The sequence below is a fragment of the Mastomys coucha genome, unplaced genomic scaffold (assembly GCF_008632895.1).
Source record: "Mastomys coucha isolate ucsf_1 unplaced genomic scaffold, UCSF_Mcou_1 pScaffold22, whole genome shotgun sequence".
In the NCBI taxonomy this organism is placed as follows: domain Eukaryota; kingdom Metazoa; phylum Chordata; class Mammalia; order Rodentia; family Muridae; genus Mastomys; species Mastomys coucha.
The window spans coordinates 80,765,659-80,779,633 of record NW_022196905.1 but is presented as its reverse complement, the minus strand read 5'-3'; the positions used below and the strand labels follow the sequence as shown (position 1 = coordinate 80,779,633).

The window sequence follows — 13,975 nt, the reverse complement described above, 5'->3', positions numbered from 1 at the left end:
AAGCCGGGCGGTGGTGGCGCACGCCTTTGATCCCAGCACTTAGGAGGCAGAGACAGGCGGATTTCTGAGTTCGAGGCCAGCCTGGTCTACAGAATGAGTTCCAGGATAGCCAGGGCTACACAGAGAAACCCTGTCTTGAAAAAAAAAAAAAAAAACCAAGACTGAAAGGAACTGTCCTTCAACACAGATGTTTAGACTTGTGAAATGGATCCCAGAGTCCAGAAACGATGAGATGTTTGTGATCAAATGGTGCCAAGACACATCTACATGCAGAATAATTAAAACAAAACTAAAACAAACCACTGGGGCCAGACAGATGTCTCAGGGGTTAAGTGTATACTGCTCTTGCAGAGGAGCCACAAGTACCTCACAGCCACCTACAACTACAGCTCTAAGGAACTGATGTCTTTGGTCTCTGCAGGGTTGCGTGTGCACATGTACACACACACTCACACACCCATACCCATGCATGCACGCACACACGTGCATACGTATGCATGTACAATTTTAAAAGATTCTTTAATTTTTTAACTAAAAAGAACCAGAGAACAAGATTTAAAAGCTAAAATTATAAAACTTATCATAGAAAATATAGAACCAAAGTTTTTGTAACCTTGAGCTAGGCAGTATTTTCTTAGATATGAGACCCAAAGTACATGCAACAAAAGAAATAACAGAAGAGCTATATTCCAATTTATTTGAAAACATTTGTGTTTCAAAGAATTCAAGGAAATAAAGATAAACATCTTGATTCTAGAAGTCATGAGGCAGGGCAGTCAGATCTCTGTGGATTCAAGAACAACATGGCTTATATAGAGAGTTCCAGGACAGCCAAAAATAAAAGACGCTGTTTAAAAACTAAAAAAACAAAACAAAAAAAGAAGAGAGGAGGGAGGAGAGAAGGAAGAAGGAAGAAAAGGAAAAAAATAAGGAAGGAAGGAAAGAAGGAAGGAAGAGCACTGGAGAGATGGAGCAGACGTTAGCACCCACAGAGCAGCTCATAAGCATCTGTAACTCCGGTTCCAGGGGATCAGATGCTCTCTTCTAGCTTCTGTGAGCACTGCTATACACACAGTGCACATATATGCATGCAGACAAAACACACATATAAACCAATAGTAAGTTTTTAAAGAAAGAAAAAAGGAGACTAGCTGGCACTAGTTAAGCATTTAAAGATATTATAACCTTGTGCACTGCTGGTAGAAACGTAAAATGCTACAGGTGCTTTAGACAAGTCTGACACTTCTCAAAAATGCTAAGGTCTGGGCTGGAAGCATGGCTCATTGGTTAAGAGTCCTGACTGCTCTTCTAGGAATTGAGTTAGAGTCCCAGCACCCAGTCCCAGACTGTAGCTCATAACTGCCTCAGGCTGTCCTCTTCTGGACTCTGGGCATCAGGTACACCTGTGGTGCAAAGACACACTTTCAGGCAAAACACCCAAACACATAACACATAACACACACACACACACACACACACACACACACACACATGCACACACACACATGCACACGCACACACACACACACCACACACACACACCTAAAAGCTGATGAATTACCATTCTATCTAGAGTTCTACTTCAAGGTATTTCCCCAATATGAAACAATATTGACACACTCTGTGTTTTCACAGAAACACTCCTTACAATTAGACCCCAAACAGTGACATGTCAAATACCCACCAACATAATATGGATAAAACATGGTATGTCCATACAATAGAAAGTTTTCCAGCCACGCAACTGATGGACCTTGAAAAGGTGCTGAGACAGGCCATGGACAGACAGACACACAGCTCATGACGGTGTTTACATGGAATGTCCAGAATAGGCAAATCTACAAAGACAGAAAGAGTCTGTGGCCAGGCAGGGACAGAGAGTGGTTGGTTGTGGGTGAAGAAGTCCTTCTGAGGGGCATGAAAACACAGGATTAGACGGTGATGACGGAAGCACACGGCTTTGTGAACGCACTAACACTCACGCTGGACACAGTAAAATGGTAGTCTTTACCAGGTGTCAGAATTTCATCTAATATAACTATCATTAGAGTCAAGAGGCAGTGATGTGCAATTTCTATCATCTTGACGCAGACCATTGAAACAGACACTACAGATTCAACACTCTGACAAAACAGGCTGGATGTTAATTTTGACTGCTGTGAAACTCACAGATATGTGAGTAAATTCTTAAAAAGTCATAGAAAAACTTGATGTAATCTTACAACATTGCCCCTTTTATCTTTTAAATAAACAATGTCCGCATTAAATGTCTTGCCAACCATCCTGAGGAGCATTGCACACACAGGAACGCTGCACTACTCATGGCCAAGCATAGGGACTGCTCAGTGATTGCCATGGTACACAAAACCCAAATCTGACACTCCTTCTTATGAAAAACAATGGAGAGGTGGCTAGAAAGTTAAAAAGAAAGAGAGGAAAGGAGAAGGAAACAGAAAAGAACGAGCCGAAAGATGCTGGTGTGGCACGCACCTTCTGGGTCAGCACGCACTTGCTCCACCAAATCTGTCAAATCCTCCCAAGAGTCTTTGCAAACGGCAAAAAGAAAGGAAAAGAAAAGATAAAATGTCATGCAAGCCAAGAGAGGAAAGCGCTATTAAATAAGCCTGGGATTCTTTCATTTAACACAGACATTAAAAGGGGCTGGGGACAGCACCAAGAGGCAGGGGCATTACAGTGATTACTCAATGTTTTACTTCAAGGTTTCCAATGGGAAGAAACAAGTATGCTTACATCATAAACAAGCGACACAGATTTCCTTCTATTGGAAGCCAAATCCAAAGCCAAGTCTAAACACGTGCCACATTAACACCATTCAGAACTTACTTTGATTGCTTCACTAAAGCTGAAAGCAGGGGAGTCAGCTTTCTGTTAGAATCAGGGTAAATCTCATGATGAAAATGACTGACTTTTCTTAAAATAATAATGATAAAAATTCTAAACACAATTTCTAATTCTTGACCATAGAACAAAGACAAATGATGCTATTTTAAAGACACATAAAATCAGCCACCTAAAAGTCAATACAGTCAGGTGACCTTCAGGAAGAACTAGCTAGGAAGGTGTTGAGCAGCACCCACAACCACACATATTAATGCTTCTGCAGGACATGAGTGGATATTCAGATTAAATAATGGAGTCTAAAGCAAATGCAAACCACGACTTATTACCAAATCAGGTCAGGAAAATTTATGAAAACTACTTATAGGAGTTTGTTCTTCTCTCCACCCTCCCCTCGCCTTTCTTTCTTCTTTTTAAAGGATTTCATTTTTATTCGTAAGTATGTGTGTGTCTGTGTGTTTATGACACATGTGCTGGTGCCCGCATAAGCCCAAAGAGGGTGTCAAGAGTCCTGAAGCTGGAATTATGGGTGACTGTACCTTAAGTGGCTAGATGTGGGTGCTGGGAGCCAAGACACTGGAAGAACAGCAAGTGCTCTTAGCCCCTGAGCTATCTCTCCAGTCCCCAGAGACTTTTTAAAAACTGTCCCCTTGTACATGCAAAGAGCCCTTAGACAGTGTGTCACCTAGAAAAAATGTCCATGGTAAGCTGGGATTAAGACACTTTATGTGTGACCATATTTGATATGCTGTTCTAGTTATAACCGATCAAGTGTTTTATGTGCGGCCACTGCTGTACAGACTCACTATGGTACCTGCCAGTTAAAGGGATGGATACCCAGTCTTACCTTTTATTCACCAAAAGTATACCTGTCACTTAGTAAAATGAAATCTCTCTTTACAAAGGCAAAACCATAAAGCTCCTCCAAGACTTGTGCAGAAGATCTGGAAAGCAAATTTCTAGGTAGGAATGTGCAATGTTCACCAAGCACCTGTCTGACGTCTCTTTCAGCATGTCCTATGCAGAGCAGTTTCTGCCAGCCCCGCCTCCCATGTCTATAGGACTCACTCTGTAGCCCACCCCAGGCTGGCCTGGAACACCCTTTGTAGCTCAGGTTGGCTTTGAACTTAGGGCAATTCTTCTGCCTCAGTTTTTTGAGTGCTGGGATTATGGGGTGGGATTTAAGAAAACACCATCATGCTCAGTTCTGGTTTTTAATGTAAAGATGCCTGGCAGGAGGTCAGGAGCTGTCCCCTAACTCACTTTAACTTCTCCTTACTCAGCCTAGAAATCTACTGCAGAATAGATAGTGGGCTGGGGTGTGGCTAGCATGTATTCTAACTACCCCCAAAAGAACAGGTATGCTACTCTTTTATAACCCCAATTCTAAAAGTTTTATAAAACAGCTTAGTTTTGGGGACAGGGTCTCACTATGTAGACTATAGAGATCCACCTGCTTCTGCCTCCCCAGTTATGGGATTAAAGGTGTATGTCACCATGTTCAGCCTTATAAACTATTTCAGTTGTACCTCTACATATTCACATTATTAAACAACAATAACAGTATTTAATACACTCATTCAAGTATAACACCTGCACCTGATTTTTCTAAAGATATTATTATAAAGATTTATCTAAAGATATTCCATTTCTACCTCGAGCATGTTTTACCTGCTGTAAACAGCTGTATTAACAATCTGTAGCATGAATATGCACATTTACACACTAGGGAGAACAATCTCAATGCCTGTGCTGGTTACTTTTTGTCAACTTGATACAAACTAGAGTAACTTGGAAAGAGGGAGCCTCAGTTGAGGAATGGCTCCACAAGATTGGCCTGTAGGCGCTGCCTGAGGACATTACCTTGATTAAAGATGGATGTGGAAGGATCCAGGCTGCTGTGGGAGGTGCCACTCCTCGGTAGTTGGCCCAAAGTTGTGTATGAAAGCAGGCTGAGCAGGTGAAGCGGAAGAAGCCTGGGAGCAGCCTGCTTCAGCTCCTTTCTCTAGGTTCTTGACAAATACACTGCCTGACCCCCTCCGTCTTGTGTGATGTTATAGGCATTTTCCTATCTGAACTGGCCCTGGTTAGTGGTTTTTTACAGCAACAGAAAGCAAACTGGTATGACCTTCTAATATTGTACACAGGTCTGGTTTAAAAAATTGCTGTAGGCTGGGTATGGTGGTGCATGCCTTTAATCCCAGCACAGAGGCCCCTGGTCTCTGTGAGTTCAACCTGGCCTGGTCTACACAGTGAGTTCCAGGATAGCCAGGACTACACAGAGAGACCCAGACTCAAAAACACAAAAAGAATGTGCTATAGATGTATAATTGTGCCAGAGGTATAGTGAAAATGGGACAGCCTGCCAAGGGGAGCTCCTGACACTCCTGGCTAAACAGTTTCAGTTCCCATTTCTCAGGCTGCCCCAGAAGAAAACCCAGCTTTCTCATGGCCTGCATAGTGTCATCCTCCGACTGAGAGCAAACACTTAGAGTGCATGGTTAACATTTAATAGAACTTAGTAATCTTGTTTTTAAAAGTTGTTTAAAAATTATTACTGTGTATATATGTATGATGCATGCATCGAGATGGAGCCTGAAGTCAGGGACCACTCTGTGGAGTGAGTTCTCGCCTTCTGGGAATTGAACCTTCAGACCTACCTGGCCACTTCTGCCTACTGAGCTAGCATGCCAACCCCATATTCTTTTTATTAATTTATTTGTGTGTGTATGTGTGCATGCATGTGTGTATGTGTTCACATGTGAGTGCATGTGTCATGGCATACATGTAGAAGTCAGAGGACAACTTGCTGGACTCAGTTCTTTCCTTCTGCTATGTGGGTCTCCAGCTTAGGCTCTCAGGCTTAGCGATGAGGGTCTTTATCTGTGGAACCATGTTAATGGCCTATAACAACATTTTAAGGGGTGTACAAACACAGACTGTTTTAAGTCAAGAAGTTAACGACAGAACTGTATAAGGACCCCAAATTAGGAAGCATAGCAGACTAAATTCTTTCCCTGCCTACTTGTCTTTCATGAATAGGAATATAGCAGGTAATTACGTAGCCCTGTGGATATTTAATCATAGCATGGTAAGCTGCTGTCCCTAAGCTACACAGTAACCCAGCAGCAGCAGTGCATGGGTGGATAATGTCCTTTGACATTAAGACCAAGCCCCAGAAGACAAAAAGCAATCCCAAAGGCTATCCTGAAACTTCACACGTAAGCTGTGTCATGTGTGATATGCATACATGCACATACATAACTTTTAATGTGCAACTTTTCCTAGTAACGGTAATGACTCTCCTGCCAAAGAGAAATGAGATGAACCTGGCGCAGAGTGCACGGTGGACACCCCTGGCACTGCTCTCTCCCTAGCCAGCACTTGGGACTCTGGCAATTTCATCTAAGCATCAACACTGCTATGAAAATTTGAAAACTATCCATATTTCAGAGATTAGAATGGATGACTTTGGTTATCTGAGATACTAAAGCTGGCAATCCAAAGAAGGGCTCATGTGAATTCTTCCATTTCATTACATAGGGTGAGGGGTGGGGGTGGGGAGTGAGATGGATGTGTGCTTAAGAGCAATCATGAAGACTAGAGTTCAGGTCCCCAAATCCATATAAAAAGCCTGGTGCCCCTCAATGTCTCTACCTCCTGCTCTGACAAAGCTGATTCCTCTTCTGCCTTTTGTGCATACTCATGACACATTACATACACTTACACAGACACACAAAAAGACAGACACGCACACACATACACACATATGAAATCAATACATTTTTTTTCAGACACACAAGGGAAGCAGGTACAAGTGTACACAGACATGCCTAGAATCCCTAGAATATGCCTAGAATCCCTAGAACATGCCTAGAATCCCTAGAACTTGGTCGGTGGAGGCAGGAGAACATGGCCAGACACTGTCGCAAAAGAGAACCACCAGCTAATCAAAAACAGTCCACTTATAAGGCGCAAATTAAAGATAACACAGAAGGTCTGTCAGTGGAGAGTAAACTGAAGGGGCTCTATAAAGAGCCACAGGAGCAGTCAGCATTACAGAGAGACTCAGAACCAATCTACCCACAGCAGGCGGGCTACAGGGGCCCAGCCGTCCTCGAGCAATCCTGGGAGCTTTGGGACTGGGATACAAGTCAAAGCCACTAACATTTCTCATCCAGACATAGGGTTTTATAGAACCCAGAGGCTAGGGTGGTAAAACTTACCTAGGAGGGTGACCTGCCGCACTGCTCTCCCGGCAGAACAAGGAAAGATGAACTTTGTCCAGAGTACTTTGCCCCTGGCCTCCTTACGTGGATTTCACAAAGACTGCCTTGTGCACACATAATCACTACTCTGAGAACCTGACAATATAAATCTAAGACTAGCTGCCACTGGGGCTGATTGCAAAAGATGTGTGTTCGCACGCGCGTGCGTGGTGTGTGTGTGTGTGTGTGTGTGTGTGTGTGTGTGTGTGTGTAGGACAGAGGGTGATGTCCTCTATTCTTTTCTCTTCTTTTCTGAGACACTGACTCTCCTGAACCCAGAGCTCCCTGTTTCCATTAGAACGACTGCCCGAGAGCTCCATCCATCCATCCTCCCATCTTTCCTCTGCTAGTGCTGGCACTAGATGCCTACTATCACACCCAGACTGAACACAAAATCTGGAGACACAAACTGGTCCCAGGCTCACAATGCAAGCACCTCATCCACGGAGCCATCTCTAGCCCCCAGGTGCTATTTTCTGAACACTCAGGAAGGCAGTAGACGCAAGATGGAGGCTCCTTCTATAATCCTAGCACTTGGCATGAAGAGAAAGGAGGAGCAACTTTGAGGAACTTGAGCTACATGAGAGATGCCACTGCCTTGTCCCTCCTCCCAAAGTTAACGCTGTGCTGAATCCATCCTGGGGTGTACACCCTGGTCACTGGGTGCTTCCCATACAGAATGGCAGTGGCATGCTCATAGGCATAGCAGCCAATAAGCATGTCATTGTGACTTTTAACAGAAATGTGAAAAATAATACTGGAAATGTAAGGATAAAGAGATGACTTTGTGGTTCTGGGCTTACCCCTAGAATCTACATGGTGGCCTACACCTGTCCTAGAACTAGAATCCTAGTTTTAGGACATCCAGTGTCCTCTTCTGGCCTCTGTGTGCACCATACCCATAAGGTAGGTGCATAGACATACATGCAGGCAAGACACTCACATGCATAAAACAAGAATTAAAAGCTATCTGAAAACGAATCAAGAGTGAAGCTTGTGCTTTGGGACTACAGTTCCTGCATGTGTTCACATGACTCTCCGCCCTCAGGGAGTAGAGGTGTACAAGTGAGATGGATGGATGAACAAGTGCCCAAGTTTTCAGAACAGTCTGTGGGGCAAGTGTCCTTTTCTGGAGGTTAGAGAGATGGCCTGGAGGTGAAGAACAGGCATTGCTCTTGCAGAGGAAGGGAGTACTGTCCCAGGCCCCATGCAAGGTGGCTCGAAGCTGCTCATACATCCAGCTACACATTTGACACCCTCTTCTGAACTCTATGAGCAACTGCACTCACATGCACACACACCCATGAATAGATTTACTTAAAATATTTAAAAATAATAAAAAAGACCTTTTAAAAAAGTGATTTGTAAGCCAAAGGAGTCAAAGATGTATAAGAAAACCTAAAGAATCAACTAACCTGGGCCTGTAGGGGTTTACAGAGACTGAACTGCCAACTAGAGAGCATGCACGGGGCAGACCTAGGCCTTCTGCACGTATGTAACAGTTGTGCAGCTGGGTCTTCATGTGGGACTCCTAAAGACAGGAGCTGTCTCTGAGTACAGTGCCTGCCTCTGGATCCCTTTTCCAAACACACACCTAGTCTTACTGCAACTTGATATGCCAAGGCTGATATCTGATACCCATGGGAGGCCTCCCGTGTTCTGAGGAGGAGTGGGTGGAGGAGAGGAGGGGAGAGGAAGGGCCTGGGAGAAGAGGAGGGAGGGGAAGCTGCCCTGAAGATGTAATTCCCCCTGAGCCATCCAGGGCTGCACTGTGAGACCCTGCCTCAAAACATGCAAGTAAGTAAATGAGTGAATAAATAATTCTGTCATGGTATGTTTCTTCTGTGTTTGAGAAGGGTGTTTTAATCAATAACCCTGCAATCCCGGGACTCAGGAGCTAAGCCTTCTCTGCTGTCTGTCTGACTGGGACTGTGTCCACACCCTTCCTTCTTCTGTGGGTGCCAGTTCTCATGCTTGTGCAGTGAGCATGAAGCCACTGAGCCACCTCTGCAGCTCTAAACAGAGAAACTTAAAAATATTCCTCAAACCATACAAATATCCCCAAAATAATAAAGGAGGGTATAAATGTGGAAGAAGGAACATGAGCTTAAAAAGCTGGATATTGCTGGGCGGTGGTGGCACACACCTTTAATCCCAGCACTTGGGAGGCAGAGGCAGGAGGATTTCTGAGTTCGAGGACAGCCTGGTCTACAAAGTGAGTTCCAGGACAGCCAGGGCTATACAGAGAAACCCTGTCTCAAAAAAACAAAAAAACAAAAAAACAAAACAAAACAAAAAAACCCAAAAACAAACAAACAAAACAAAAGCTGGATATTTAGTTTAAGGACAATTTAGAGATTTCATTTAGCTTACATATCTATCTAAAAATTCAACAATTTACAGAGTAAAGGCAATAAATACATTATTTATTTATTCTAGTAAACCTAAATATATTGTTTTCTCTCTAAAAGTAGAACACTACTTCAGACTTCTAACTTAAAATTAATTTAATCTCACAACAGATTAAACACAAAGGCTCAGGACTTCACTCTTTAAAGATTCTCTTTTAGGCACCAAAAGATTTTAAAACATGTTTCCAGTTAGGTAGCCAATAATAATCAGGGGCAACCTGATAATAAATGGGGTCCCAACAACAGCCAAGTTATTGTTAACACCTGGAACTATGATGGCAATGACCTAGCCTGTCTCCCATGTGTGCCATTTACTGGAGTTTCTGAAAACAGTTTTATTTCTTGTTTTCCTGACTATGGAGCAAGCACACAGACTTGTTTCAAGAATGCTGCTCCAAGACACCCAGATGCACAGGAGCGTAAGTAACTCTAAAGCACATCACTTCATCTCACAATTTCTAAATTACAAGCCTGCAGGACAGTTTTTTTTGCACTGAGGAGACCAATGGCGCAGTCTGAACGCACAGAGCGCTTCATGGAGGCGGAGGAAGCCGAGTCAGCGGCACGCTGATGTGGGCTCAGCTCAGGACTGGAAGGAAGGGCCTTTGCCTGTGAGTACAGGGCTCATAAATGATTGACTAACAACGGCAGCTTTCTCCTCCAGGCTGTTTACAGCTGGTGCTCATCTGCAGATACCTCCCAAGTACACGGCCACCTCTCCTCTGTGCTGTACACAATACACAAGCGAGGCTCCAGGCTGCTGCAGCTGGGTCAGCCTCTGTGTCCGTGTGTCTGTGTCTGTCCTTCTTTCATTCCCTCATTGCCCTGGTCAAGTTTCCTGACCCATGGCATGTAGGGTGTGACAGGTTTAAAAGTCCTTTACTTTCAACTTTTTAAAATAGAATTTATTTTTATGTTCACCAGTGTTTGAGTTACAAACAGGCATGAGCACTATGTGGGTGCTGGGAATTGAACTGGGGTCCTTTGGAAGAATACCCAGCACTCTTAACTGCTGAGCCATCTCTCCAGTCCTAATTTTTAACCTCTACTATGCTTCTAGAAATGTAAAAAAGTAAAAAAACAAACAAACAAATCAAAGACCATTCTTGACAGTTGAGTTCAATGGCACTGTGGTATGTTTCTAAATCAGCACGCATCTACAATCAAGACCCTTGAGAGGTGGAGGCAGGATGATTATCACATGACAGACTAATATCTGGCCCTGGTTCTGTGGGGCTGGCTGGAAGGTTAAATAGATGACATGATAATGGTTCCTTTGTTAGCCACAGTCCATGAGCACCAGAGAGCAAACCTTTTCTTTTGCATTCTTTTCTGGTGAAAGGAACTCAGGCCCTGAAGATAAACCCTTGCCAGTCACCCAAGGCACTGTGTCCTTTTCATCCCCCAGCCCCAGAGCCTGCTCTGTCATCAGGGAACCTCCCATTCTTGCTACTTTGGACTGGAATCATTATCTTTCACCTGGATCATTTTCATAGATATGGCTAGGGTTCCTGCGGGAGCTTTTGTCTTCCTGCTCCACCTACAATGTTGCTACCCCATGTTAAGTTCATTTTATCCCTAGGTTTAGAGGCCTGGCAGCTTTCCCTGAGTGAAGCCCAGGTGCCTCACACTAGTTAGTGTGTTATCTCTCAGCTCCCCACCCTGCTGTGCCACACACAGTCCTGCAGGCTCCTTACCACCTGCTCTTCCCCAGCAAGGGACAGCTCAGAATGTACCATTTGCAAAGGGCTGCTCTACATTCATGTGGTGATCATCTAGTAATGTCTCAAGGTCTAGCTCAAGCCTTATACTGTGCAGAAGCATTCCCTGGCCCTTCCCTCTCCTCTCCAGTAGACTCAGTCTTCTGCTCTGACCATTAGATTGGCTGCTAGTTTTTAAGGAGAGCACACATAAGAATGGGGGAATCATACTGAATGCTAACAAGCACATAGATAGGCAATCCAAGCGTTTATTCTCTAAGCACTGCAGTGGTTGGAAAGGCCTTTCTTCATGGCAGCCTCATGGTGAAGTATAGAACCGGTTCAGATAATAAGAGACTTGGAGACCACAGCATCTGAAGACAACACTTGTGCTCATTTTTCTTTGTGAAACTGAAGGGTCTCTAGGATTTGAATGGTCAGACCTTTTCTGTATAACTCGACTAGGACATAGTCTAGGCATCAGGAGCTCCAGTTTCTTAGTTACGCCTATAATCACTGACCACCCAGTTAGATCTAATAGGTGTCAAGGGTTTTAGAATTAAGGCAGACATTTCTTGGGTCCAAATGGCTGTTTAGACAGTGTATGGAACAAGGAAACGAACCTCCCATGGAGTACAACCTGGTTTTCTAGAACATTATACCCCGTTTCCCTGGCCTTGTACTTTTAAAAAACAAACAAACAAACAAACAAACAAACAAAAAAACATGTGAAATAACTGCTTCTCTCACCTAATTTAATGCAGAATACCCACCATAGCATTAGGACTCCCTAGCTGAAGGGGCGTGCCGTTAACAGCCTGCACCCTTCTCACAGTCCCTCCTTACTGCTCTGCTCATGTCTGCAGCAGCACACTTCTCAATGAAGAACTCAAACGGTATTATGACAAATGTCTCCATGCACAAACAGCAAACCCGTGCTCACCACAGGACTGTTAGGCACGAGGCAAGTGTATGTGCAAAGTACTAAAAGTATGTATCTGTAGGGAGCTGTGTACTCCCCAGGACTTTAGGAGCTAAAAAAGAAAAAGAAGATTGAAACCAAATTTGACTATGACTTTGAGAGGTAGGACCTTTCAGACATAATGAAAATTACATAAAGTCAATATGCTATATCCCCAGGATATAGAATCTATGTAGGAAACTGAGAAACTAGATTTTATAACTAAGGTCATATTTCACAATATACCTTTCAAAATGAATGGGGATTCTCTTTCAAACAAATTATGCCAAGGGTACTAGCTAAAAGGCTTCTTGGTAGTCTCTTCAAACTGTAATTTTCTTCCCCAAATACTGCTAAAGCTTTGGAGGCCATGTAAACAGTACTGGCATTGTACAGATTTTCAGCTGATGGCCTCCAGCCCTGTGTACATTCTGAACCACAGCTAAAGGAAGCTGTTCAATGGATAGAATCCGTGACAGATGCCAAACGTCCTTAAAACTAGTAAAGCGCTTCTCGGAAGAAACATACAAAATGCCTGCTTCTGTTTGGTGCCCCTGATGCTCTCTAAAACCTTCTCAGGCCAAATCTGACTGGGAAGGAGACCGTAGAGTAAATCTTAGCCATGACAGGATTGCACACAAGGTCACAACATGGAGTCACTTCTAACTCCAACCTGCTATGTACAATCCACTTGTCCTGCAGATAGATGTTCATGAAGGACTTCTCCTTGCACACTTGTGTCTTTAATCTTTGTTTTTTGAAAGAGAATAAACATGTGTTGAGAAACCATTACACTTGCAGTTTGGCATAGGGAATGTGAGGAGTATAAGCTAAAAACACGTTACAGCTTGGGAAGTGTTCTTAGAAAAAGTCAAGAGATCACAGAGCTTACTTGCAACTGTAAACAGTATCTAAGCACGCGCACACACACACACACACATATAGTATACATTTACAAAAACAATGGCTTATAGATTTCATGCACAGGAACAACCATACTTATGTTTAACCTCTATAAGACACGCGTTCTTAAGAGTCCATAGTCCTGAAGCACTGAGTTTAAAATTGCTTTTCCACTAAATATTATTTACAAAGAGTAACTTTTTCTAATATTTTCTGGGTGCTCTGTAGCCTGTTTAACAATGTCTGTCTTTTCTACTGTGTTTGTTATATCCCATAACTACAGCTGTGGTTTCCTAATTTACTATTAGGAATCACTGTGATTTCTATAGCATTTTAAAGGAGGAATACAATTGATAGCTCTTTCCCTATCTGCTAGGAACTGATGTTTAAATGACCTCAGATGTTCCCTTTGAAGGGCTTTGAGACAAAGAACTGTAACAGAACATCAGCATCTTGAGAAAGGAGACCTCGGGGTAGGGAAGAATCTTTTCCCCAGTAAGCAGAGACAAGGGCTGGGGCTTGGGGAAGCTGAGCAAGAGACAATACAAACCAAGAGGGTCTTCCCACCTCTGACCCTCCCAGTCCCTGTAACAATGAGGACCTGCTGAGTCTAGGCACTAGCTGCTAGGATCTGACCATACCTTCGTGGGTAGGCTCTGGGTCAGGTGTAAGGGAGATGTCATCCAGCTCTCGAAGGCAGAGCCATTCTCCATCCATAGACACTCGGAATTTGCAAAGGTAGATGGTCTCCATGGCAGCCTGTGTGATCTTGTCAGTGGTGGGGGTTGGCATATCAGTCGGAGGCGTCAGGGCAGACATGATGAGTCAGCTGCGACCACAACACACACACACACACACACACACACACACACA

General features: G+C 43.6%; 1 protein-coding gene across 16 annotated transcripts in view; it reads right to left on the bottom strand.

The window, feature by feature from the left end:
- Rufy3 (RUN and FYVE domain containing 3) overlaps positions 1–13,975 on the bottom strand; it is a 73,740-nt gene that overhangs the window by 42,161 nt on the left and 17,604 nt on the right. For 4 of the 16 annotated variants that reach the window (XR_004110900.1, XM_031342947.1, XM_031342954.1 and 1 more), the window contains exon 2: positions 2,491–2,544. The exons of 3 other annotated variants lie outside the window; for them this stretch is intronic. Coding sequence is in view for 12 of the 13 variants with exons in the window: in XM_031342947.1 (XP_031198807.1) it covers positions 2,491–2,544 (54 nt within the window). In the remaining variant the exon portion in view is untranslated. Of the gene's footprint in view, positions 1–2,490; positions 2,545–13,743 lie in introns of all 16 variants that reach the window. 9 more of the 16 variants (XM_031342950.1, XM_031342951.1, XM_031342959.1 and 6 more) reach the window with 5 other exon arrangements.